Source organism: Macaca nemestrina, chromosome 15, assembly GCF_043159975.1.
Source record: "Macaca nemestrina isolate mMacNem1 chromosome 15, mMacNem.hap1, whole genome shotgun sequence".
Classification (NCBI taxonomy): Eukaryota; Metazoa; Chordata; class Mammalia; order Primates; family Cercopithecidae; genus Macaca; species Macaca nemestrina.
The window spans coordinates 104,806,325-104,830,378 of record NC_092139.1 but is presented as its reverse complement, the minus strand read 5'-3'; the positions used below and the strand labels follow the sequence as shown (position 1 = coordinate 104,830,378).

General features: G+C 51.2%; 1 protein-coding gene across 2 annotated transcripts; it reads left to right on the top strand.

The window, feature by feature from the left end:
- The first annotated feature begins 14,889 nt into the window (after nucleotides 1-14,889).
- On the top strand, nucleotides 14,890-23,531 carry LOC105464495 (C1q and TNF related 6). 2 transcript variants are annotated; one of them, XM_011712462.3, is made up of 4 exons: nucleotides 15,002-15,090; nucleotides 17,204-17,379; nucleotides 17,794-18,031; nucleotides 20,933-23,531. In XM_011712462.3, the coding sequence occupies exons 2-4, from the start codon at nucleotides 17,329-17,331 to the stop codon at nucleotides 21,478-21,480; spliced, it is 837 nt and encodes a 278-aa protein (XP_011710764.2). In that variant the 5' UTR covers nucleotides 15,002-15,090; nucleotides 17,204-17,328; the 3' UTR covers nucleotides 21,481-23,531. The 2 variants fall into 2 exon arrangements, with proteins under 2 accessions (XP_011710763.2, XP_011710764.2); XM_011712461.3 differs by lacking the exon at nucleotides 17,204-17,379 and having other exon boundaries at nucleotides 14,890-15,090.
- The last annotated feature ends 523 nt before the right edge of the window (nucleotides 23,532-24,054 follow it).

The following is a 24,054-nucleotide window of genomic DNA, read 5'->3' as shown; positions in this document are numbered from 1 at the left end:
GCTGTGCAAGGCCACCATCCCGCCAAGGCCTCAGGGCACTCCCTGTCTCTGGCAGGCCCTTGTGAGCATCTCAGCGACTCCCCGGGAAGGCTGAGGGAGAAATGTCTCCCTGAAAGTCATGGGGCCAAAGTCAGCACGCCTGGGTCCCAGGCCTCCCGCAGCAAACCTACTGTGCGGCCTTGGGCCATTTATTTCACCTCTGGATGTAGTTCACTTAGCTAACAAAGGCTTTTCTGAGCACCAGCTATACGCAAGGCCCTGACATGCAGCCGGGGGCTGGTGCAGGCAAATGGACATGGGTCCTGCCCTCTCAGCACCCATAGACAAGCACACAAGAAGTGCAGCCCTATTTTGGGGGCTCAGTGGGGAGGGAGAAGTGCAGCATGCTCTGAGGGTTGGGGGCTGGTGGGGGCTGCATCTAGAGTGGAAGTTGCAGCCTCAGTGTGCCAGGCAGAGGTATTGGCATGTGCTAAGGTCCTGAGCTAGGGAGAGGCAGTGAGTGAAAGAAAGGTGGCGAACAGTCCCCTTTTGAGGGACAGAGGCTGTGTCACACAGGGCTTCCTAGGGCATCTATTCCTGTTAAGGCTGAATTGTGTCCCCCCTAAATTCCTATGCTGAAGTCCTTACCTCCACAGCCCCAGAATGTGACCTTACCTGGAAATGGGGTCATTGTGTTGTAGGTAGTGAAGAGGTCATACTGGAGCAGGGATGGCCCCTTATCCAATACGACTGCTGTCCTTAAGAAACGGGGAGGCCGGGCATGGTGGCTTATGCCTGTAATCCCAGCACTTTGGGTGGCCGAGGCGGGTGGATCATCTGAGGTCAGGAGTTTGAGGACACCCTGGTCAACATGGTGAAACCCCGTCTCTACTAAAAATACAAAAATTAGTCAGGCATAGTGGCATGTGCCTGTAATCCCAGCTACTCTGGAGGCTGAGGTAGGAGAATCTGGGAGGCCTGAATCTGAGAGGCGGAGGTTGCAGTGAGCTGAGATCGCACCACCGCCCTCCAGTCTGGGCAACACAGTGAAACTTCATCTCAAAAAAAAAAAAAAAAAGTGGAGATTCAGACACAGACAAACACCCAGGGAGACGCCATGTGAACATGAAGGTAAAGATCCAACAAGGTATCCGCAAGTCAAGGAAAGCCAACGATTGCCAGCACAGCAGAAGCTAGAAGCAAGCCTGAAACAGCTCTTCCTTCCCTTGCAGCCCTCAGAAGGAACTAACCTTGCCGAGGCCAAGCCTGGACTTCTGCCCCCAGAACTGTGAGACAATCAGTTTCTGTTGCTTAAGTCAGCCAGTGTGTGGTGCTTCGTTAAGGGAGGCCTAGCAAACTCTTAATTCCCACTCTTGCAAAATGGAAGTAAAGGCCCCTTCTCTCCTCGGTCTCCCAGAGGACCTATTGGGTTAACCCATTCATTCCTTCAAACTCTCCAATAAGAGCTTATTGGGTGGTTGCCAACTGCAAAAAGCTGAGGGCAGAGAAGTCCAGTACAAGGCCTTCCTGTCTTCTAGGTGCCAAGGAAGTGATGGCAAGGATAAGAGGTGTAACTCCTTTTTTTTTTTTTTTTTTTTTGAAATGGAGTCTTGCTTTGTCACCAGGCTGGAGTGCAGTGGTGGGATCTCGGCTCACTGCAACCTCTGCCTCCTGGGTTCAAGTGATTCCCCTGCCTCAGCCTCCCAAGTAGCTGGGACTACAGGCACGTGCCACCACACCTGGCTAACTGTTTGTATTTTAGTAGAGACGGGGTTTCACCATGTTGGCCAGGATGGTCTTGAACTCCTGACCCAGTGATCCGCCTGCCTCGGCCTCCCAAAGTGCTGGGATTACAGGCGTGAACCACCTCACCCAGCCCAGAGAGCAATTCTTAAGCACATGGACTCTGGAAGTGTCTGGGCTTGAATCCCAGCTCATCTTCACTAGTCGTTTGATTTTTAGCCAATTAATTAACCTCTCTGTGCCTTAATTTTCTCCTCTCTGAGATGAGCAGGAGAGCAACTGTCCCCACTGCTAGGAAGTTTAAATGAGTTAATATTTGTAACAGCATAGGACAGTGGCTGGCACACCATACATACTGTGTGTGGCACAGGCATGAGAAGCGCTCCAACAGCAGCAAGAATTCCTCTGCGGTGGGGGTGAAAGTGTCCCAGATTATAGTCCAGATCAGTGCAAAGAGAGAACCAGAGCGTGTCCACAGGGAAGGCATGGACCTTCCGTGTCCTGACGACATCTCTGACACGAATTTTACCCCTGAAGACAGTAGGGCCCAGGATGGTCATGTGGCTTACCCAGGGTTACGGCACCGGGAGTCAGACCCCAAACACGGTTTTCCCAGGCCCTAGTCCAGGGCTCATAGTCTAAAAACAAAACTATGAAAATGGAGGCTGAGTGGACAGGAGTGATGCTAGGGGTGGGGAGAGCTCTGAGGCCACTGGTGTCCCTGGTGGCCACTGGCCATGGTAGACAACACCCCCCGGGAAGACCCAACAGGCAGAGGGCAGCCCAGGCCCCATGGGGACCTAGGTTCCTCCCCAGAATCCCAGCAGGCCTCCAGCAAGCCTCATAGCAGCAGCATGCACCACACCGAGGGGTGAATGATGGGCACACATGAGTGCACATGTGTGTGCGGAGGGTGAGACAAGCCTTCACTTTCTCATAGGCTCAGAAAAAGTGGCTGGGCCAGCTGGGCACGGTGACTCATGCCTGTAATCTCAGCACTTTGGGAGGCCGAGGCGGGCGGATCACGAGATCAGGAGATCGAGAGCATCCTGGTTAACACGGTGAAACCTCATCTCAACTGAAAATACAAAAAATTAGCGGGGCGTGGTGGCACGCACCTGTAGTCTCAGCTACTCCGGAGGCTGAGGCAGGAGAATCGCTTGAACAGAGAGGCGGAAGTTGCAGTGATCAGAGAACATGCCACTGCACTCCAGCCTGGGTGACACAATGAGACTCCGTCTAAAAAAAAAAAAAGGTGCCTGAGCCACACTCAGGGTCCCCCGGGGTTCCAGACACCTCAGGTTCTGGCTCACACTCTCCTGGAGCCCACTTCCGCTGTCACCATCTTACAGGTGGAGAAACTGAGGCCTACGGTGGGGGTGGGGTGTATCGGAGCCCAGCAGGGGAAGAGCTGGGATGTGGCCTCTCCATCCTTCTGTCCGCTTTAAAGGCCGGCAAATGTGTCAATATTTGCTCAGGGGAACTGCTGGCTCAACAGGCCCCCGTGCCTGCCTGGTCTCTCCCTCTGTAAGATCAGGGGTTGCCTCTGAGCTTCAGCCAGGACCCTGCGCCTGCTCTTCAGAAGGGAGGGGTTCTCCCTGCTGGGCCGTATCAAACGGCAGCTACCAGAGGGAGAACGGAACAAACGCACGATGCCCGTTACGTGGGCGGTAGTGGCAGGTGAGCTCCTGGCCACGCAATCGGGTTTGAACCCCAGCGCCACTACCTCTTAGCGCTGAGTGCCTTTGAGCCAGCCTCAGAACCTCTGATAGACTCAGTTTCCTCATCCGGAAAATGGGCTCCCACGCCCATCTCAAAGGCCGGTCGCAGGGCTGCGGAGACAGCTGGGGGGTGGCTTTGTGCTCCCCAGGCCCGGCAGGGGGCGCCACGGGTCCTCAGGCCTCGTCCAGTCGCCGCGTGGTATCCTCACCGCAACTCGCTCGACTGGACTCGTCTCTATTCGGCGATACTTGGCTCCACTCGGCCAGGCTCGGCTCTGCTCGGCTGTATTCGGCAGCACTCGGCCAGACTCGGCCTTGTTCGGATCTGCTCGGCTTCACCCCAAGCCGGAAGCGCAAAGGCACTTTCCCGGCGCTGCTGCGGCTCCGCCCTCCTGGCGCGAGGCCCAGGGTCGTAGGCCAAGAGAGGAGGGTCCTTGGCCTTTGGGCCCTTGGCGCTGTCGTGGTTGTGGGGGTCCTGCTTGCCTGGGCCCTGGGCTATGCAGAGGGAGCCACGAGCCAGGGCTTGGCTTGAGGCCGAAGCGGGTGGAGAGGGAGGGGTTCCCCGAGCCTGGCGTGGGGGCGTCGTTCCCCTTCCTTTTGCAGGGAGAAAGGGAGAGGTTGGCGCCAGCCACACGCTCCAACATGCTGGCTCTGCCGCTGGTCGGTCTGTCGTGTCCGAGGAGGAAGTTGCTGCCCCTCAGTGTCCCTGAGTCTCGGTTTCACCTCCATCAATCAGCAGGTTTCCCGCTGGGGCAGAGGGCCTGGCGCGGTGCTGGCGCTCTCCAGACTCAGTTTCCCCTTTTGTAAAACATGACAGCCCGCCCAACTCCGCTGAACACCTTTGGGATCCGACGTCCTGAAAGCCCAGGATGGGGAACCTGGGTCCGGAGAGCGAAACTTTCCCGGCCCCTGGGCGGGTCAACGTGGGGGATTCGGTAGAACCAGAGGAAGCCGGTTTGTGTGTGGGGGGGGGACCGGGGGTGGGGGGGCCGGGGGGGCAGGGGGACCGGGGGGGGGGCGGGGTGCTGCGGGGACTGCGGGGGTTTGGAGGAAGAAGCCAGTGCATGGGCGCCCTGGCCTGCCCCAAATTTCCCTGAGGGGACGGGCTGGTGGGACAGGCGGGGGCGGGTAGCGTCACAGGTTCCCGGGCGCGGGGGGCTCTGCCCAGCAGGAGGCGCTGGCGTCTTCCTTTGTTGAAATTGATCTCTGAGCCTGAACAATTAGATCTGTGACTTGCCACTCACAGCCTACATAGCGGACGCCAGGAATCATCATGTTTACTGTCCTGTCTCCTTTTTTGACAGGCACACATTTTATTTTTTAAATACATGAAGCACGCGGTGCTTTGTAAGCGCTGACTGAATGTGCTTATTTTCACACCCTCTCCTGACCCTGGGCTAGAACGTGGGCGAGTGCAGGATGGTGGTCAGGGGCTTGGCTCGTGGTCAGTATGTGCCTCATCTATCTCGTCTGTAAAATGGACAGATGAGGTAACACATGTGCCCATCTCAGAGCATTGTTGGAAGGATTAGAGGAGTCAAGATGTGGAAGGCCCACAGAATGGGTGGGGCAGAAAAGCCAGCTTCTGGGGGCAGGGGAAAGGGTGGGGGGTGGCTGGGGAAACAGGGTCCATACCCTGAGTTTCTGCATTGGGGTTACTCCTTTGCTGCTGGGGGTGATAGCAGGGTGATGAGAGCCACCCTGGGCCTGCACTCCTCCTGGTCATGCTGTTGTCCTGGGTTCCAGGGTGCCTGGGAAAGGGCACACAGCTTTACTGATGGGTGGCCAGTGGGGAGCGCCCCCATTGGGCATTCCACCAGTGGGCTCTGATGGTCCTGTCCTCCCCATGTTAATCTGGCCCAGGGACACCAAGACTGCGAGAGGTAAACTTGCCCAAGGTCATACAGCTAGGAGGGGGAGCTGAGTCATCACCCAGGTTTGTCTGCCCCAGGGCTGGAGCTCTGTCTCCAGGCCACCTGACCAGCTGAGGAGATTGTCAGAAAGGCTGGGACACCAACGGATGACGCACAAATGGAGGAATTTTCAGGCCTGGTCAAAGCTAGTGGGAGGGAAAATATTGAAGTGTAATATTCCAGAGTTCTCTCTTGTCTGCTCTGACTCCTGCCAGCTGCCCCGCACCTAGAGGGACAGGAGGCTCTTCTCTGGGGCATTGCATGGCCAGGAGCCAAATGAGCTGGCCCCAGAACCTGGTAAATTGCCTGGCTTTTCAGACCTCAGCCTCCTCACCTGTGAAGTGGGTTGAGCAGCTCTTCTCTGCAGAGGAGCTGTTGAGGGCAGTATGGAACACTGCCAGGCACACAGCTGGCCCTTGACAAAACCATTCCTGCGTCCCCAGCCTGTTTCTCCCCAAGTCCCACTGATCATTCTCTCCATCCCCGTTTCCTCAGAAAGTCAGGTTTTCTAAGCCCGAAGGCTTGGAGCCAGCCAGGAGCTGTCTCCCTCTCCAGTGCTGCCGACTCAACCCTTTTCCTTTAGAAGCTGCAGGGAGGGAGGCTCCGCTTGGCATCCTCCCTCTGCAGCCCTGGCTCTGTGCCCTGGGAATGCTGCCTGGGGCAGGGCCACGTAGAGGGCAGGGCCAGTGCAGGCCTTTGGGTGTTCCCAGCAGCCAAAGTCCTTTAGTCTGCTTTCCTTTGTGCCCCCTTGCACCCCTGAATGGACGACTTGGGGGATTCCAAGTCGGTTTGGGAGGGGTGACAGCGCAAGGCTGGAGGTTGGGACAGTCTGGCTGTCATCCCAGCTTGGACTCCACTCTGCTACGTGACCTTTGGGCCAAAGATAAATCCTCCCTGGGCCACAGTGTCCCTGCTGGTCAGATGAAAGAATCAGATGAGATAATCTCTGAGGATCTTTCCAGGCTTCATATTCTTTTGTTTGATTATCCCCCAAGTAAATTGAAAATTGGAGGCTCAAGGATGAGCCCTGGTCGAGGATGCATAGCCCAGGGGCTGTCCCATCCTCCACACTTTGCCCAGCTGTGAGTGGGGACTGGGATTTAGCACCCGAAGCCCCAGATTTAAATATATCCTCCCCAACCCTACCAGGGTCCCCGCACTCCTGCACCTCCCCCTTCCCGGGATGGCCCTGATGGGCATGCTTTGTTTCCCGCCCATGCCCAAGCCCCAAGGGAACTCCATCGGGTTGGAGAGTCTTCTGTTCTGTAGGGGGCTTTATTCTTGTCTACCAGCTATGTGACCTTGGGCAAGTCACTTCAGCTGCCTGACCCCAGCTCCCTAGGACTAGTTGAAGTAATTAATATAAACACCCTTTGGGGACCAAAAACCCTGAGAGAGATGAGACCTGGCGCAGGCAGTAAGTCCTTAACAAATGTAGAACAGGAGGATGCAGTAAACAAGCTGGCCAAAACCCACCAAATCCCTTGGTGGAGGGCAAGGGACATTTGAGACAGTCTTTATACAGGAGTCTCGGGCCCCAGGAAGCCAGGGCAGAGAGGCTTTGCCAAACTTCCCCCTGCCTAACAAGAAGGAAACTGAGGCAGGACGCTGCCCAGACCCAGAGGCACACAGGCTGCCGTCCTATGAACTTGTTGGGGGTCATTTCCACAGGGGAATAGTTCTAGAAGACCAGGATGAGTCAGTAACAATGGCAGAATTCCAGTCAGAGGAAGAAGACTTTGGTGTAGCTGGGGCTGGAGCATGGGGGAGCGACTTGGCTGCTGCCCTGGCCCTGTGTCAGAGGTGTTAGAACCAGAGCGACTCCATCTTGAATAGGGGCTGGGTAAAATGGGGCTGAGACTTGCTGGGCTGCATTTCCAGGAGGTTAGGCGTTTTTAGTCACAGGATGAGATGGGAGTCGGCAGGACTGATATCACAAGATCCAGGTCATAAATACCCTGCTGATAAACAGGATGCGGTAAACAAGCCAGCCAAAACACACTAAATCCAAGACGGTGATGAAAGTGACCTCTGGTCATCCTCACTGCTCATTATACACTAATTATAATGCATTAGCATGCTAAAAGACACTCCTACCAGCACCAAGACGGTTTACAAATGCCATGGCAATGTCCAGAAATTACCTTATACAGTCTAAAAGCGAGAGGAACTCTCAGTTCTGGGGAAATCTCCCTTTTCTTGGAAAACTGATTAATAATCCACCTTTTGTTTAGCATATAATCAAGAAATAACCATAAAAACAGCCAACCAGCAGCCCTCAGGGGTGGTCTGTCTATAGAGTAGCCATTCTTTTGTTTCATTACTTCTCTATAAACTTGCTTTCACTTTACTCTGTGGACTCACCTCAAATTCTTTCTTGTGCAAGTCCAGGAACCCTCTCTTGGGGTCTGGATTGGGACCTCTTTCCAGTACCATTTTTCTGGTGAACCACAAAGGGACAGTACCAGAGAACCCCCCAACCCAAAGGAGAAAGACCACAGCCCCAGTTGGCCGACTTTGAGTAAGTGAGGGGTATTTTATCCTGGCTAATGTATAGATTGGGGTGAGGGTCCCTCCTAAGAAATAGGGGGTTAAAGGTCCCTCTTAGTAAAGGGCAAGGATGTTTGTCAGAAACTGGGTTGGAGGCCCAATTGAAGAAGGTTGGAGTCCTTCCTAAGATCTAGGGAGGTAGAGATCCCCCACGGTAAAGTCCCTTGGTAAGGAGAAATGGATTAGGCACTACAGGACGTTAACCACTATTCTCTTTGGATTAATCTGCCTTGCACTGTTTGCTGACAGATGTGGGTGACAGGATTAGGCATGTACAGGATCATGGGACATGGGGAGCTTTCTTCTCCCCAAAGGGGGAAACTTTAGAGATGACCAGATTGCTGGAAAAGCTACCTTTGCCACTGACAAGCGACTTCCTGAACTATTGATTCAGTGTCAATGGAATGGGTACCTTTGGCCTCCCTGAGCTCCTCGGCTTCTCCACCCCCTGGCAGGCAATGCTTTTCTTCCTCTCTCGTTTCTCTTTTCTATCTTTTCTGTCACTCAGGGTGACTGTCCACTCTTCCATCTTGCCCAGACACCACATATTGAAACTCCTGGTTGGAGGGCATTCCACCTCACTTGGAGTGGATCAAAGATGACAAGGGCCATTGGGAGCAAGTTTGAGTCTTGCCAGGTTGATGTTGGGCACTGAGTGGGGTGGCCAGTGTCCTGAAATGGAAAATGTTAATTTGGTTTCCCCATGCAGCCTGTTGGATGGCATCTTACAAAATTAAGAGACTTTTGCCTGTGGTTCCATGAAATGGAAAAAGATGATTTTCTTTTGTAACGTGGCTTGGCCCCCATAGCAATGGCACAGTAAGCAGGGCCATCAAAGCCACAGAGAGAAAGGGAACCCAGAAACCTGGCATGCTGACAAAGGGTAGGAATTTCTTACCAGTCAGGCTTCTGGCCTCTCTTTGTGCAAACTGGTTGAATAAATGATAACAATCACTGTTTGTCTTTCCTGCAAGGAATTTCATTAATATGAAAAAGGATTCATGGGGGCTAGTCTTAAGCTTTAGAGAATCTGGTGTACTTTGTGCCATGAATTTTTCTTTCTGTGTCAATCTGCCATAAAAAGAGGTACTATAGGATAGAATGTGGGCCTAGGACCCCTATAAGCCCATTATTGAAGTTGGCCCAGCAAACTGGTCAGTTACAAACTTTGTGGCAAGTCCCTGAAACAAAAACTAGATGTTTCTGTCTTGTCTTTTTTTATGTCCTTGGGAGTTTAACCTTGTGATCATGTGGGAGTACTTTCTCTTAGTCTCCACCATCCAGAGGACAGGAAATTGGGGGTTCATGTGATAGCCCTAAAAATTATCCTGAGCTGTTAAAAGCCTTTACAAACTTGAAATTGGCTTCTCTAGGCTCCTTCCAGTAAAAACAAAAACTGTCCAGTGCCGTGGCTCAGTGACTAAGGATTTGTCTTTTCACAGTGGGTACCCAGGTTCAATTCCCATCTTAGGGAATGAGTCCTTTCTGGTTTAATATCTATGTGACCTTTGCCATTTATTGATTCTCTTCCCCTCTATAAACAGCTTCTGACTTCTCGTTTGAATTTTCCTTTCTCTGAGCTACCCTTTGAGCTACGCTTGGCGATTCTAGATCTCGTAAAAACTGCTTATCACCTCTCTGAAAATACCTTGTATACCTGGATTAAGTGATAACCTTAGTTGAGGCTTACCAGTTTCACCTGGGAGGTTACTGTTGGTGAAGTTCAAAAGTCAGAAATATTGCCTGTGTGTCCTGGCTAGAGTCTGGTAACAAGATTTGGTTAAAAGTCAGCTTAATTAAAAATGGATATCCAAGCTATATATATATTTAAAAGGCCTTTATGCTTTTTTTTCTCTTCTTGGGTCTTAGTTTTCTGAAAAAAGTTTTTCTTTTCAGTCAACTGAATTTTTTTCACCATTTTGTCTTCTTCTCACTCTTGATGCCGCACCTGAGAGGACCTAAGATAAATTTTAATAGCCTGGGACTTGTCAGTAAAAATAGGAGGTGCCACAGACCCTGTTTTGGGAGAAACCTCTGCTCTCCTCATGGATCCCCAGGAATTGAAAGCAGATAGCCCACCCTTAAAATCTAAGGCTCCGTTCTGCTTTGTACTGTGTTATCTGACAGTTTTGACTTTTGGGGATATCAGAAATTACTCTGCATTGTAAGAGAGCTTTTAGCCTAGCTATGTAATAACTAGATGGGAAATATACTTTTAGGGGTGGCTAATGGCAGTTCTGGGGGGATACTTGGCTCTTCGCACATTTGGATCAGTAAAGCATACTCTTGGCCACCTAGGAAGTATGGAAGCATCCCCACCCTCCATTGAAAGATAAGACTGCCATGGGGGATGGGCTGATTCCCTCTCTTTAGGATCCAGGATCCAATATAAAAATGAGACCCTTTGTTTTGGAGATCTGTTTTGCGTTCTAGCTGTGCCTGCTTATTAGGCCTTAGAAACTGCAGGCTTTCCTGGCACTGTTTCTTGAAGGGCTCCACCCTGAAGTCAGTAATCCAATTCATAAACTTAAAAATTAGCAACTGAAAAATCTTACAACTACAGGATCTTCTGTCTGTCTGTGTATTTATATATGTTGTCTGTGTGATGTTGATATATGAAAGGGCTCTGATTAATTGGCTTAAAAATAATAAGTACTTAAATATTTTGTCAGAAAAATAGAAACATTAATGCCTTTTGGTTCACATGACTTTAATAATCTTTGGGAAATAAAGACACTTTTAAAGATTATTGGTAAAATTAAAATATCTTCAAACTTTAGACATTTGGTCTAAATTAGGCAGGTCAGATATTAGGTTTGCTAAATGCTTCAAGGTCATAAACTGCATCATTGACTTTTGGAAATTGCCCAGCTTACCTGCTTTGGGGCCATTAGATTCTAGATAAGGCCTGGGGACTTGTCGAGTTAGCCATGCCCCCAGCTATGCTGGAAAGAGTCAGACCTTATCTGCACTTCTGCCCAGTGTCCTAGGCTCCACACCTGGAACATAATTAAAACCACTTACTTACCAAGTTTTTCACCAAAAATAAAAGTTGCTAAGAGTTAACGTTGTAACGTATGTAATTGAGACTACTGGAAAAACAGTTTTACATGCAAGGTGTGTAAGGAAAGTAGAATATGCTTTTGGTAAGAAGATTATGAGAAAGTATGGGAATGTGGATTTTCTCCCCCTACTTTAGAGGGTCAAAGGATTGTTTCAAGTTAGGTTGGATAAAGCTTGAGCAAGTTGTGGAAGGTTTGTGAAAGATTAATCTTGTAAAAGAAATTCTGTGTGAACCTATTGGCTTAAATTAAAGGGATATTATTCAGTTTTTTCATAAATTAAATATGGAATAAAAGTATAACAAGGTTTTCTTAGAGCACTGGTGTACTCTTTAACAAGAAAATTGTAAAGAGCTATAAAAGGTTTATGAGAATCTTACCTCATGGTCAAACATTAAAATTGGATAGAGTTGTCTATAAGGCTTTATTATGAATTGGGTTTGACATTAATAGTACACAAATGCAAAGGTAAAATTTGGCTTTCTCTCTTGAACAAGTTTTTCATGTAATATTGAAAAATAATTAAAGATTTTTGTTTGCCTTTTGAATAAGCTATAGAAAAAAGAAAGGAAACAAAAGAGACAGTTTTTTTTGGAAAGCAAAGTCTTCCCTTTATCAGTGAGTAAAGGTTTTTGCCTTTAAAAATATCTTTGAGTTATCATTTTGGCCAAATAAATGGCTTATGGTGACCTGGGATGCTATTTTGTAATGTCAAATGTTTTAAATTTTTGATATTTGACAAACTTTCCAAAATCACATTCTAAGTTATGTCTTTTTCTAACCTGATTAGTCCTTTAGATACTAGGTCCCCTAAAGTCCAAAAATGACATATTTGGCTTATTTGGTACATTAAAATAATACAGGAAGCATTGTCAAATATGAAATTCTGTTTGGCTTTCTTTGGGCTGTGTTTATATAAATATGTTATTGGTATGTGTTCCAAAATTATGGGAAACTCCTATAATTCTGATATGAACATTATCAATACTAATGTTCATTATCAATAATAATTATAATTGTTATGCTAAGTTATTATGTGCCACAGAGGTATCCAAATTTCCTAGTCAATGATATTAATTGTTTAACCATGGCTGCCCTAAGCCTTTTTGTCATCCATAGACAATTGTTGTCTTGTTTTTATTCTCTTCAAAAGGTGGTTTATAATCAGCCTTAGAACTTTAATGAGTACTCTTAAATGCAGAGAGAAAGAAAACAGCATCCAAGACTCTCCTGGAAAACTAACACGTATATATCAAGCAAAACAGGAATTAATTGCATAGACTGAACTAATAAAAGACTGAAATAATCTTTTATGACTTTTTGCTTAAAATGTTGTTGATCTTTCTGTTTTGTTTTTCAGAGTCAAGAAACCCCCACTTCTTGAGCTATTTACAGCTTTTAACAATTGAGTAAAGTATGCTCCTATAAGGATTATAAAACAAAGTTTTGTCCAAAAACAAAATTTGGAACATATTTTTTTCTCTCTACCTGATTTCTCCAGAATTTGGAAACTATTTGTGAGTGTTCTTAACTTATGGCAATATAGTTATTTGCATAAGTGCAGTAAGAACCTGTTTTTCCTTCTTTCTTCTTTTTTTTTTTGGTAACAGGACATAATTGGAGAAACTGGTTATTTAACAAGGGTTTGACTGGAATGGCATGCTTTCAAATGTAAACAGACTTCTTTAAGGAATTAAAGTTGACTAAGAGAGCCAATAAAAGCCCCTTGGAAAAACTGGTTTTGTACCTTGTGTCCCTGTATGGGGTTCCTGACCTGTGGTAAGTAAAGAATGTAACTTTCTGACAGGCCCAGGAGCCCCAAGTTATCTTGGGACCTCAAGAGGAGAGGAATTTATCTAACTTATACAGGTACTTGCAGGCATAGGTAAATCCATGGCTGGGCTCAAAGCTTTAAAACATCTAAGATACCTTATGAAACAGAGCCAATTTTAAAAGGAGCCTATATGGCAAATAATTATATTTGCTGCATTTTATGCAAATAATGAAGCCAAGTATAATGAGACTAAAGCTTATTTTGCAAATAAATAGGTCCTACGATGATTTTTTTTTTTAAATGGGAGATTGGAGAGAGAAAAACAATGTTTCAAAAAATATGGGACACCTGTCATTAGATTCTAGTCTTATCCATTGTTTTTGAGTTTTTTTCTGCAATTTAGATTGACCTTCCTCCTTTCTGTGAACCAAACAGTTATCTCTTGGCTGTTTCTCATCAGAAACAAGAGGGATGGATAACATAAAAATCTGGAGCAGTATCTAATTCTGGGCATGTATTGGAATCATCTAGCAACTCCATATCAGCTCATCTAGCAATTCCTGTGACTAAGAATGCCTAACCTCCTAGGAATGCAGCCCAGTAGGTCTCAGCCTCATTTTACCCAGTAAGTCAATACTAATTGGCATTCTTGCCCAGTTTATGGAAAACCTTCTTATTTGGTTTACTTGGGAAAATTTTACTTATTTTACTTTGCTGTTGTAGAATATATTGCTATTATACTCTTTGTGTAAGAATGCAAGATAAGCTTACTCAATGCTTTCTTAAATTGAACACACAATAATCTTCCAGATATCACCTTTTGTTAGGACTCAGAGTTATGAATAACTCTGAACATACCAACATTTTCTTACTGAGCTCCTCTTTGCACCAAACACAAGAGACTGTAATAGTTAGGCAGGAATATTATCGCCCCTATTCAGCCTGAAGAAGTTACAGAAGATGGATCTTCGTCCCTCTATAACCCTTAAGATTAAGGGTTCCCTCGTAAAAGAGAGTAGGGAAATATGTCAGAGGTGTTCGAAATAGGGCAACCCCATCTTGAATAGGGACTCGGTAAAATGAGGCTGAGACCTGCCAGGCTGCATTCCCAGGTCAGGCATTCTTAGTCACAGGAAGAGATAGGAAGTTGGCAGGACTGTTATCACAAGATACAGGTCATCAAGACCCTGCTGATAAACAGTATGTGGTAAACAAACCAGCCAAAACCTGCCAAATCTAAGATTGTAATGAAAGTGACATCTGGTCATCCTTATTGCTCATTATATGTTAATTATAATGCATTAGCATGCTAAAAGACACTTCTACCAGCACCAAGACAGTTTACAAATACCATGGCAATGTCTGGAAATTATCCTATATGGTCTAAAAGTGGGAGGAACCCTCAGTTTCAGGAAATCCCCATCCCTTTCCTGGAAAACTCATGAATAATCCACCCCTTGTTTAGCATATGATCAAGAAATAACTATAAAAATGGCCAACTAGCAGTGCTTGGGGGTGCTCTGCCTATGGAGTAGCCATTCTTTTGTTGTTTTTTTTTTTTGCTTCTCTAATAAACTTGCTTTCACTTTGCTCTGTGGACTTGCCCCAAATTCTTTCTGGTGCAAGATCCAAGAATCGTCTCTTGGGTTCTGGATCAGGACCCCTCTCTGGTAACAGTTGCATGATACCTGAGGAGGTCAGCCTGGTCATTCCCCCCCACAAACATGGGTTAAGCCCTCCCATGTGCCTGGCACAAAGGGGGCTGAGGACTGCAGTTCTGGAACACCTAGGCTCTGAGAGGCGATGTGACTGTGGTAGCAGGGCCAGGATTCTAGCCTGTGGCTGGAGGGCCAACACCTGCACCTTCTCTGCTACCCACCCTGCCTCTATGACTCAGAGCAATTGAGCACTTTAGCTCAGGGTGGACTCAGGGCTGCCTCCCCCTTCCTGAGCAACCTAGGGGCTCCTCTGCCCCATCCGTGTGTCCATTTCCCAATCATCAGGGAGCCTCACATTCCTCCCTGCTCTGACTTTCTAGGCCTTTGAATCAAACAAGACCCCACTGGATTACCAAAGAGTTAAGCAAAGGAAAGCTCTGCCTCCCTTTATCTCCGCAGAACCCAGAGGCTGAAGGGGAGGGAGCAGGGAGGAGGGGAAGTGGGAAGCGGCTCTGCCCGCTCCCTCCGCCCTCCCTCCGCCCTCTCTCCCTCCATCCTCTCCTCTCTCCCTCCTCTGCTGGGCCTGGGGGTCTGGGCCAGCAACTAGTATTGCAGACATGGGCCAAGGAGCCAGAGGCCATGCAGTGGCTCAGGGTCCGTGATTCGCCTGGGGAGGCCACAGGACACAGGGTGAGTGACCAGAGGCTCCTCAGCTTGGGGACTGGGGTCAGAGCCTGGAATTCCTCTCCTCCCTCCTTGCTTCCTGGAAGCATCTCGGGCCCTGCTCTCTCCCTCTGACTGGGACAGCCTCTGCAGGCTCTCCCCTCCACATTTCCTCCTGCCTCTGGCTGAGGGCTGCGCTCCACTGCTCCCGGCTTGTGCCCGCCCCTGCCCGGGCACACACAAACTCAGCTCTGCACGGCCTGCCTGGACCGAGAAAAGTTGCCCTGCCGCTCCCACCCCAAAGAGGTCCCAGCTCCCCAGTGGAAGCAGCAAGGACCCCAAAAGTCCTCCCTATGACTTGGTCTCCACACTTGGTTCCTGCCTGGCACCCACCCCCAGAGCTAGTTTGTGATTCTAGCTGCGGTTATCATTCCTCGTTAACGGCTTCCTGATTCCTGCTCCCAGGCCACGGTTCTGTGTCTCACAGCCTTTGACTCCCATCTGGCTGGGGCCAATAGGAAACAGAAATGCTCCCAAACCATGCCAGTCCTCTGGGAGAAGTTCTCCTTCCCATCCCATGCAGGCATAGGGAAGAAGTCAAAGCACACTTTTTTTTTTTTTTTAAGTCTTTTATAAGGCAGGCACTTTCTCTGCATTGAAATCCTTCCAAATTACCTGGGAGGGAGAGAGAGGTGTCATCTCCTTGTAAGTATCAAGGAGCAGGAAGCCCAGAGAAGTTCAGCCACTAGTCCTAGGTCACACAGCTTGCAAACTATTCTGGGTCTCAGATTTGACTCTAAGACCTCAGCTTTTCTCATGATGTCATATCTATGGCTGGGAAAAAGAAGGAAATTTTGGGATTTCCAAAACCACTGGGATTTGTCATTTATAAGTAAAAGCTGAGGATGACAGCCTCAGACAGGGAGGATGTTGACCTCTGAGGATTTGATCTCCTTATTGAGCAGAACCAGGAACCCAGCCAGGCTGGGCAGACAGGAGCTTGGGAAGAGTCACCTCCAGGAAGAGGGAGGTGGCTCTGGAGATTCCCTGCCCACACCCCTTCTCCTGCTGCTACCACCCAGCTCCGGGGGTGGGGGACAGGGCTCCTGCCGCTTTATTTATTTTTAATTTTAATTTTTGAAAAATAGAGACAAGGTCTCATTATGTTGCCCAGACTGGTCTCGAACTCCGGGTCTCAAGTGATCCTCTCTCCGTGGCCTCACAAAGTGCTGGGACTGCAAGAGTAAGTCATTGCACCTGGCCATCCTGCCCCTTTAAAACTCTGCCCTCACCTCAGTGCTCAGCTGAGATAGGGTGGCATTTTAAAAAGTAATAATTGTACCTTGTCTACATGTATTAACCACAAAAAAAATATTTTTGAATTCTACTAAATGTTAAAGGAGAACAAAAAGGAAATAAACAAAGAAACGCCAGAAGTGTAAAAACCAGTCTGGTTTCAAAAGCAGAGTTTCTGATCCTGTGATAACTCGGGGCCAGCCCCCAGAAGCTGCACCACCTCAAAGGTCTTTGCCCGGCTTCCTGCCCACCCAACCCAGGCCTGTCTCTAGCGCCTGCTGTCCAGGCTACTTCCTGCCTCTCTCCTGGAACCCTGGACCCCTTCCTGGACACGGCCGGAGACAGAGATCCTCACCAACACTTACACTTTTCTGATCCTTTAGAATTTTTCATACCTCCTCGTCCTACCCCTTAATTCCAATCTACCACCTTGGCATCTGATTGGCAGGTCTACGATGATTGACACAGCCATCTTCCAATGAATTAACTCTCTCTCCAGAACCCTCCCTGCAGGGCTTCTGGATAAGGTTGGGTTTCATAGGTTGTTGACTGCACACAGGTGCTGAGCAGGGAGGTGGGCTAGCGCCAGCCCTTGCCAAGCTGCACACCCTCAGCATCACGTCCTTCCAAAGGGGACTCTTACCATTTCGAATTTGTCCAGAGGGGCACCTTCTTTACTTTGCACAAAGGCACTCTGAAGACTAGCAATGAGCTGCAGTCAAGGAGCCTTCTCTCGATTGCTCAGCAATGCAATGACGCCATCGCCGTGCACCACCCCACATGCTCTCATGGATATTACTTTCTGTCTGCTAGGATCAATGAACTCTCCTATCTCTTTTTGCAGAACTATGGTGTTCTCATGCCAAAACGTGGGCTCAGCCATCCATCCCCTCTCCTGAGAACAAGCCTACAGAATCCTCCACGTTTGTCCCCAGTGTTCACTAACTTCTGTCCTCCTGTCCGAGGGGCATGTGTTTGCTGGCGATAGTGGAGTCGGTGGCAAGAAACTGCCAAAGGGAGGTGCGTGGGCGGGAAAGCATTTGATGGTCTCCTGGGTTGCCACCTATGGCGAGCTGGGACATCTTCTCACCTGCCCAGGCAAAGCTTTCCTGGGATCCCTGTCTGCTATCGGCTGTGGCTGTTTTCAGAGGGGCTTCCTTCTCAGGCCTGCGTGTAGCAGAAGCCTCCATGGACTGGGTGCTGGGAGACTCAGCATCCAGGCCCTCCCCTGCTGCTGTCTCCTCCCGATCTTGGGGAACAGCTGCTCTGTGGAGTTCTCAATCTTCTTGTCTGATAGATGGGGACGATAACTTTCCCTCTGGAGTTAGGTCAGGAGTGATCTGGCTGGGGGAGGCAGCACCCGCCCACCCCAGGCATCGGCACATAGTAGATGTTGAGTGAAATATAGTTCCTGTCCCTCCTTCCTTGTTCCAGGTCACCATGGGGACAGCCGCCCTGGGTCCCCTCTGGGCAGTGCTCCTGCTCTTTCTCCTGATGTGTGAGGTCCCTAAGGTGGAGCTCACCTCTGACAGACCTGTGGCCAGCGGCTGTCAACGGTGCTGTGACTCTGAGGACCCCCTGGATCCTGCCCATGTGTCCTCAGCCTCTTCCTCCGGCCTCCCGCACGCCCTGCCTGAGATCAGACCCTATATTAACATCACCATCCTGAAGGGTAAGTGCCCTCCCATGGGGCCCGGTAGTGGGCAGGGAGGGCCAGGGAGCTGAGGTGGAGGGAGTAGAGGGCAGGACGGAAACCTGTCCAGATTCCTCTTTCATCCTGAGTTACTGAGCCCCAGTGTGAGCCAGGACTTCCAAACACTGACGACGGAGTGTGAAACCAGGCCAAGATGCCTCCCGCCTGAGCGCCTGTTCTCGGTGGGGAGACGGGGCATGAGCAAGAGACACATCACCTAAGTTAGTGGAGTGGAATGTTCAATGGTGATCAGTGCTCTGGGAAACGAAAAGGAGCTTCAGAAGTGTGGGTCTGGGCTGCAGGCTGCATATAGAATGGGGTGGTTAGTGGAGGACCCATGGAGCACAGGCTTCTAAGAGGTGGCGGAGGAGCCTCCTGGCAAAGGGCACAGCTGGTGCAGTGGCCCTGGGGCAGGGCTGGGAGATGCACCAGGCTCAGATCACATGGGGTGCTGTCACCACTGGCCACCGTAGGGACTTGGGCTCCGCTGAGTGGAGTGGCAACAGGGGCAGGTTTGAGTGGGAGAGGGACTTGATCCCACACAGGTTTCAAATGGATCCCTCTAATGTCATGTGGAGAGCAGCCAGTGGGGGCCAAGGGTCGGAGCAGGCAGCCCTGTGGGGTCTGTCCAGGTGAGGGCCGTCCAAGTGAGGGCCATCCAGGTGAGGGCCATTCAAGTGAGGGCCTCTCCAGGCGAGGGCTGTCTAGGTGAGGGCCGTCCAAGTGAGGGCTGTGCAGGTGAGGGCCATCTAGGTGAGGGCCGTCCAGGCGAGATCCTGTCCAGGTGAGGGCCGTCCAGGTGAAGGGCATCCAGGTGAGGGCCGTCCAGGTGAGGGCCATCTAGGTGAGGGCCGTCCAGGTGAAGGGCGTCCAGGTGATGGGCATCCAGGTGAGGGCCGTCCAGGTGAGGGCCGTCCAAGTGAGGGCTTTGCAGGTGAGGGCCATCTAGGTGAGGGCCGTCCAGGCGAGATCCTGTCCAGGTGAGGGCCGTCCAGGTGAAGGGTGTCCAGGTGAAGGGCGTTCAGGTGATGGGCGTCCAGGTGAAGGGCATCCAGGTGAGGGCTGTGCAGGTGAGGGCTGTGCAGGTGAGGGCCATCTAGGTGAGGGCCGTCCAGGTGAGATCCTGTCCAGGCGAGGGCCGTCCAGGTGAGGGCCGGCTACCCGCTCTCTTAATTGGACGTAGAGGGACTCACTTCCCTTCCAGGCTGTGGTGGCTGACAGCTGTGGCCAGGCCTTGACATTCTTAGCTTCAGTCTCTGCCTGCAACAGCCCGTGAGTTCGATATTTTCTTATTCCTCCCACTTTGCAGAAGGGGAAACTCAGTCTCTTGGGGCCACACAGCTGTCAGGGACGGAGCCAGATTTGTTCCTGAGCTCTCCCCGGGGACACTCCACTGCATAGCCAGTGGTCACCTGGCACCTGTCCTGCCCTTGTTCTGATTTCGTGGGGAGGACATTGCTCTTCCTCACAGCCCCCTCCCCACCCAGCCTCCCCAGGGCCGAGTTCGCTCTCTGCATGAGGTTGGAGAGGTGCCTGGCTGCTGATGGTCCCTCCTCATTGCCCTCCCCAAACCCGGGGTCACTGCTCCTGTGCCTGGCTCAGCAGCCTGCTGGGAGCTGGGTAGGCTGCCGTGGCTGAGGGACCCTGGGCTGGCTTTAGGAGTCCTGGGTCCCAACCTCACCTCTTCCACTCCCTTGCCCAGTGAGTCAGGCTGGTTTCTCCCCTACCCTGAGCTTGCTGCCTTATTTGTAAAGACAAGATAGCCCCTTCCTCCTGTCCACCCTCCACTCCTTCCTTCCCTTGGGCTGGGGCACAGCAAGCTTTCTGCAAACACTCTGGAGCTGTGCAGGTGAGGACGCGGCTCTCCAGCGAGGCGGTGGAGCCAGACCTCTGCAGAGCTTTGGACTTGCCCTGACCCCCTCTCTGGGCTTCTGCCTCAAGGGCTTGTGCCCTCTTTTCTGCCCCCTTCCCCACCTGTGGAAAACACAGGGCCTTCTAACCCATGCAAGGGTGTGGTTGCTGGTGTGACTCCAGGCACTGTGACAGGTGGCAGGGAGCTATGTGACGTCGTGTCCTTCCAGGCGTGGGTGGTCACCTGCTTTTCTTATGTTCAAAGTCAGCCTGGACTAAGGGCTGGGCAGGGCTGTGCCTGCCTGGGGGCCATTGTAGATGCTGCCAGACCTCAGAGCAGGTCGGGATGGACCAGCCATGCTGGGTGAACTGTCCTGCCTCTTATTTGCAGAGTTTGCAAAGTGCTTTCCCACAGGACATTTTGTTGAGAGCTCACAAACACCCCTGAGGTGGACATCATCCTCTTTAAAATCTAGACCAGAAAACCCAGACCGCAGCCGTGGAGTGCCCCAGGTCACATGGGGCAGGACTGCCAACCAAGGGCTTCCTGGCTCCTAACCTGGGCTTTTCCTCCAGGTGGGCAAAGGTATTTTCTTGGCTTCTTCCCTGGGTCGGAAACCCAAAGTACTTTCCAGCACACCGCACATCCCTGCCAGCCTGGACAGCGCTGTGGTCCTGGGGTGGGGGCCTGGGTCTGGCCTCCCAGAGACAACAGCCGGACCCTCCCTGCTGGGTGAGGGGAAGCCAAGTCACCCTGCGGACAGACCATGTTTTAAGTCCTGCCTCTTCTGCTCCTGCACTCTGTGGCCCGGGGTGAGTCACCTAACCTCTCTGTGAAGGGAAGATGGTCATGACGTTTTCTTTAGGCAGGCGTTTGGGGAGGCAATGTCTGGCATACAGTAGGTGCTAAATAAATGCTGCCTTCTTCTCTGGGCCAGGACAGGGGCAGCGCCTTCACAGATGAGTGTGGGCACCTCCTTGGAGCAGGCTCAGATGTCCACCCTGACTTGTCCCTTTTTCTCCCCACAGGTGACAAAGGGGACCCAGGTGCAATGGGCCTGCCAGGGCACATGGGCAGGGAGGGTCCCCAAGGGGAGCCTGGCCCACAGGGCAGCAAGGGTGACAAGGGGGAGATGGGCAGCCCCAGTGCCCCGTGCCAGAAGCGCTTCTTCGCCTTCTCAGTGGGCCGCAAGACAGCCCTGCACAGCGGCGAGGACTTCCAGACGCTGCTCTTCGAAAGGGTCTTTGTGAACCTCGATGGGTGCTTTGACATGGCGGCCGGCCACTTTGCTGCTCCCCTGCGCGGCATCTACTTCTTCAGCCTGAATGTGCACAGCTGGAACTACAAGGAGACGTACGTGCACATCATGCACAACCAGAAGGAGGCCGTCATCCTGTACGCGCAGCCCAGCGAGCGCAGCATCATGCAGAGCCAGAGCGTGATGCTGGACCTGGCCTACGGGGACCGCGTCTGGGTGCGGCTCTTCAAGCGCCAGCGCGAGAACGCCATCTACAGCAATGACTTCGACACCTACATCACCTTCAGCGGCCACCTCATCAAGGCTGAGGACGACTGAGGCCCTCTGGGCCATCCTTCCGGCCAGAGAGCCCAGGTGCTGGTCCCATCCCCTGCAGGGCTCAGTTTTCATCGCTGTGAAGCAGGAAGGCCAGGGAGGTCCCCTGGGACCTGGCATTCTGGGGAGACCCTGCTTCTTTCTTGGCTGCCATCGTTCCTCCCAGCCTATTTCTGCTCCTCTCTTCTCTCTTGGACCTATTTTAAGACACTTTCTAACCTAAATATTCTAGAACTTTCCCAGCCTCGTAGCCTAGCACTTCTCAAACTTGGATATACATGCGAATTACCCAGGGTTCATGTTAAATGCAGATTCTGACTCAGCAGGTCTGAGTGGGTCCAGAATTCTGTTTCTAACAAGTTCCTGGGTGATGCTGATGGGGTCGGTCTATGAACCACACTGGAGCAACCAGGTTCTAGAACTTTCTCAATATTCTAGTACTTTCTGAACATTCTGGAATCCACACATTCTAGAATTCTCCCAACCTTTTTTTTTTTTTTTTCTTTTTTTTTGAGGCAGAGTCTCACTCTGTTGCCCAGGCTAGAGTGCAGTGGTGCGATCTCAGTTCACTGCAACCTCTGCCTCCCAGGTTCAAGCTGATTCTTCTTCCTCAGCCTCCCTAGTAGCTGGGATTATAGGCGCCCGCTACCATGCCTGGCTAATTTTTGTATTTTTAGTAGAGACGGGTTTCACCATATTGGTCAGGCTGGTCTCGAACTCCTGACCTCAGGTGATCCACCCGCCTTGGCCTCCCAAAATGCTGGGATTATAGGTGTGAGCCACCGCGCCTGGCCTCTTCCAACATTCTTAAATTCTCTCATCCCTCCAGGGCTCCCCATGCTGTGTTCTCTTTGCCCCTTCCCCCTCTTCTCTTGCTCAGGCCTGTACCACTGCAGTCACCGTTCATTTATTCATTCATTAAACACTGAGCACTCACTCTGTGCCGGGTCCCAGGAAGGGTGAGGGAGTCAGACACAGGCCCTGCCCCTGCCCTCAGTGACCAGCCAGTCCAGCCCAGGCGGGGAGAGATGCGTACATAGGTTTTAAAGCAGACCCAGAGCTCACGGGACCCTGTGTTCTGGGTGTTCAGGTGCTGCTGGTCCTCCACTACCCACTCCTCCCCAAGGCTGGTGGGATGGGGTCCCAGTGGCAGGGGTGGGTATCCCCTTTCCGTTCCTCATCCACCTGCCCAATGCTCATTGTTAAAGCAAACCCCAGGGGGCCTTGGACAGGTCAAGGGTTCTGTGAGGAGAGGACCCAGGAGTGTGGGGGCATTTGTGGGATGAAGGGGTCCCCGAGGAATGGAGCCCACACCCATAGCTCTCCCCACAGGTGATACGGCAGCCTGCGAAAACTGCCCTCCTCACTGGGATCCCCTTCCTGCCTCCTCCCAGGGCTCTGCCAGGGCCTTGCTCAAACCCCCACACCAAAGGCATCTGAAGCTCAGTTTTCCCAGGGCCTCCAGCTGCCCTCAGACACTGATGTCTGTCCCCAGGTGCTGTCTGCCCCTCACTGGCCCAGTGCCCCGATTCTCCAGGCTTTATCAAGGTGCTAAGGCCCCGGTGGGCAGCTCCTCGTCTCAGAGCCCTCCTCCGGCCTGGTGCTGCCTTTACAAACAACTGCGGGAGAAGGGCCAGGGCGGAAGCCCCAGGCTTTAGAGCCCTCAGCAGGTCGGGGCAGCTGAAGCAGGCAATTTTCTAGTCACTGGGAGAGGCAGAGCCAAAGGAGGGACCTTGGGCCTTCCATTTCTTCTTCTTCCAGGGTGGGGTGGCCTGGTGTCCCCCTAGCCTTGCAAACCCAGGTGGCCTGCCCTTCTCCCCAGAGGGAGGCGGCCTCCGCCCATTGGTGCTCATGCAGACTCTGGGGCTGAGGTGCCCTGGGGGGTGATCTCTGGTGCTTACAGCCAAGGGAGCCATGGCTCCATGGCCAGATGACGGAAACAGGATCTGACCAAGTGCCAGGAAGACCTGTGCTATAAACCACCCTGCCTGATCCTGCCTGGCCTGACCCCGCCCTGCCCTGCCATCCAGCATGATTAAAGAATGCTGTCTCCTCTTGGCGATTCAGACTGGTTCTTTCTGCTCACAAAGAAGCGAGCCCCCGGGTCACTCACGCAGCCAGCGTGCCTTGGAGCTAGTGGCACCAGCATAGAGTCAGCCGTGTCACTCTCTGGTTGTGACCTTGGGCAAGTCCCCACATCTCTGCGCCTTGGTTTCCTGTCTGTAAAATGGGGATGATGGTAATCTACTTCATGCGGTGGACATAATGATCAGATGCCAGGTTGCCCGACAAGTACACATTCATGCTCAGCATCTACCAAGCCCCTACTGTGTGGCGCAGAGCTGAGCACCTGTGCCGTTTATGCTCCAGTGAGGCACACACAAGCCCCCCTACCTCCCGCCCCAGGGACCCTGTCCCATGTTTTGTGTTTAATTATGATAAGAGAACTGTTGGATCTTCTCTGCAGGAAAAAACACACTACTACATTGTATAGTGGAACATCCTGATGGGGTCTGCCTTTTTTTTTTTTTGAGACAGAGTCTCGCTCTGTCACCCAGGCTGGAGTGCAGTGGTGCC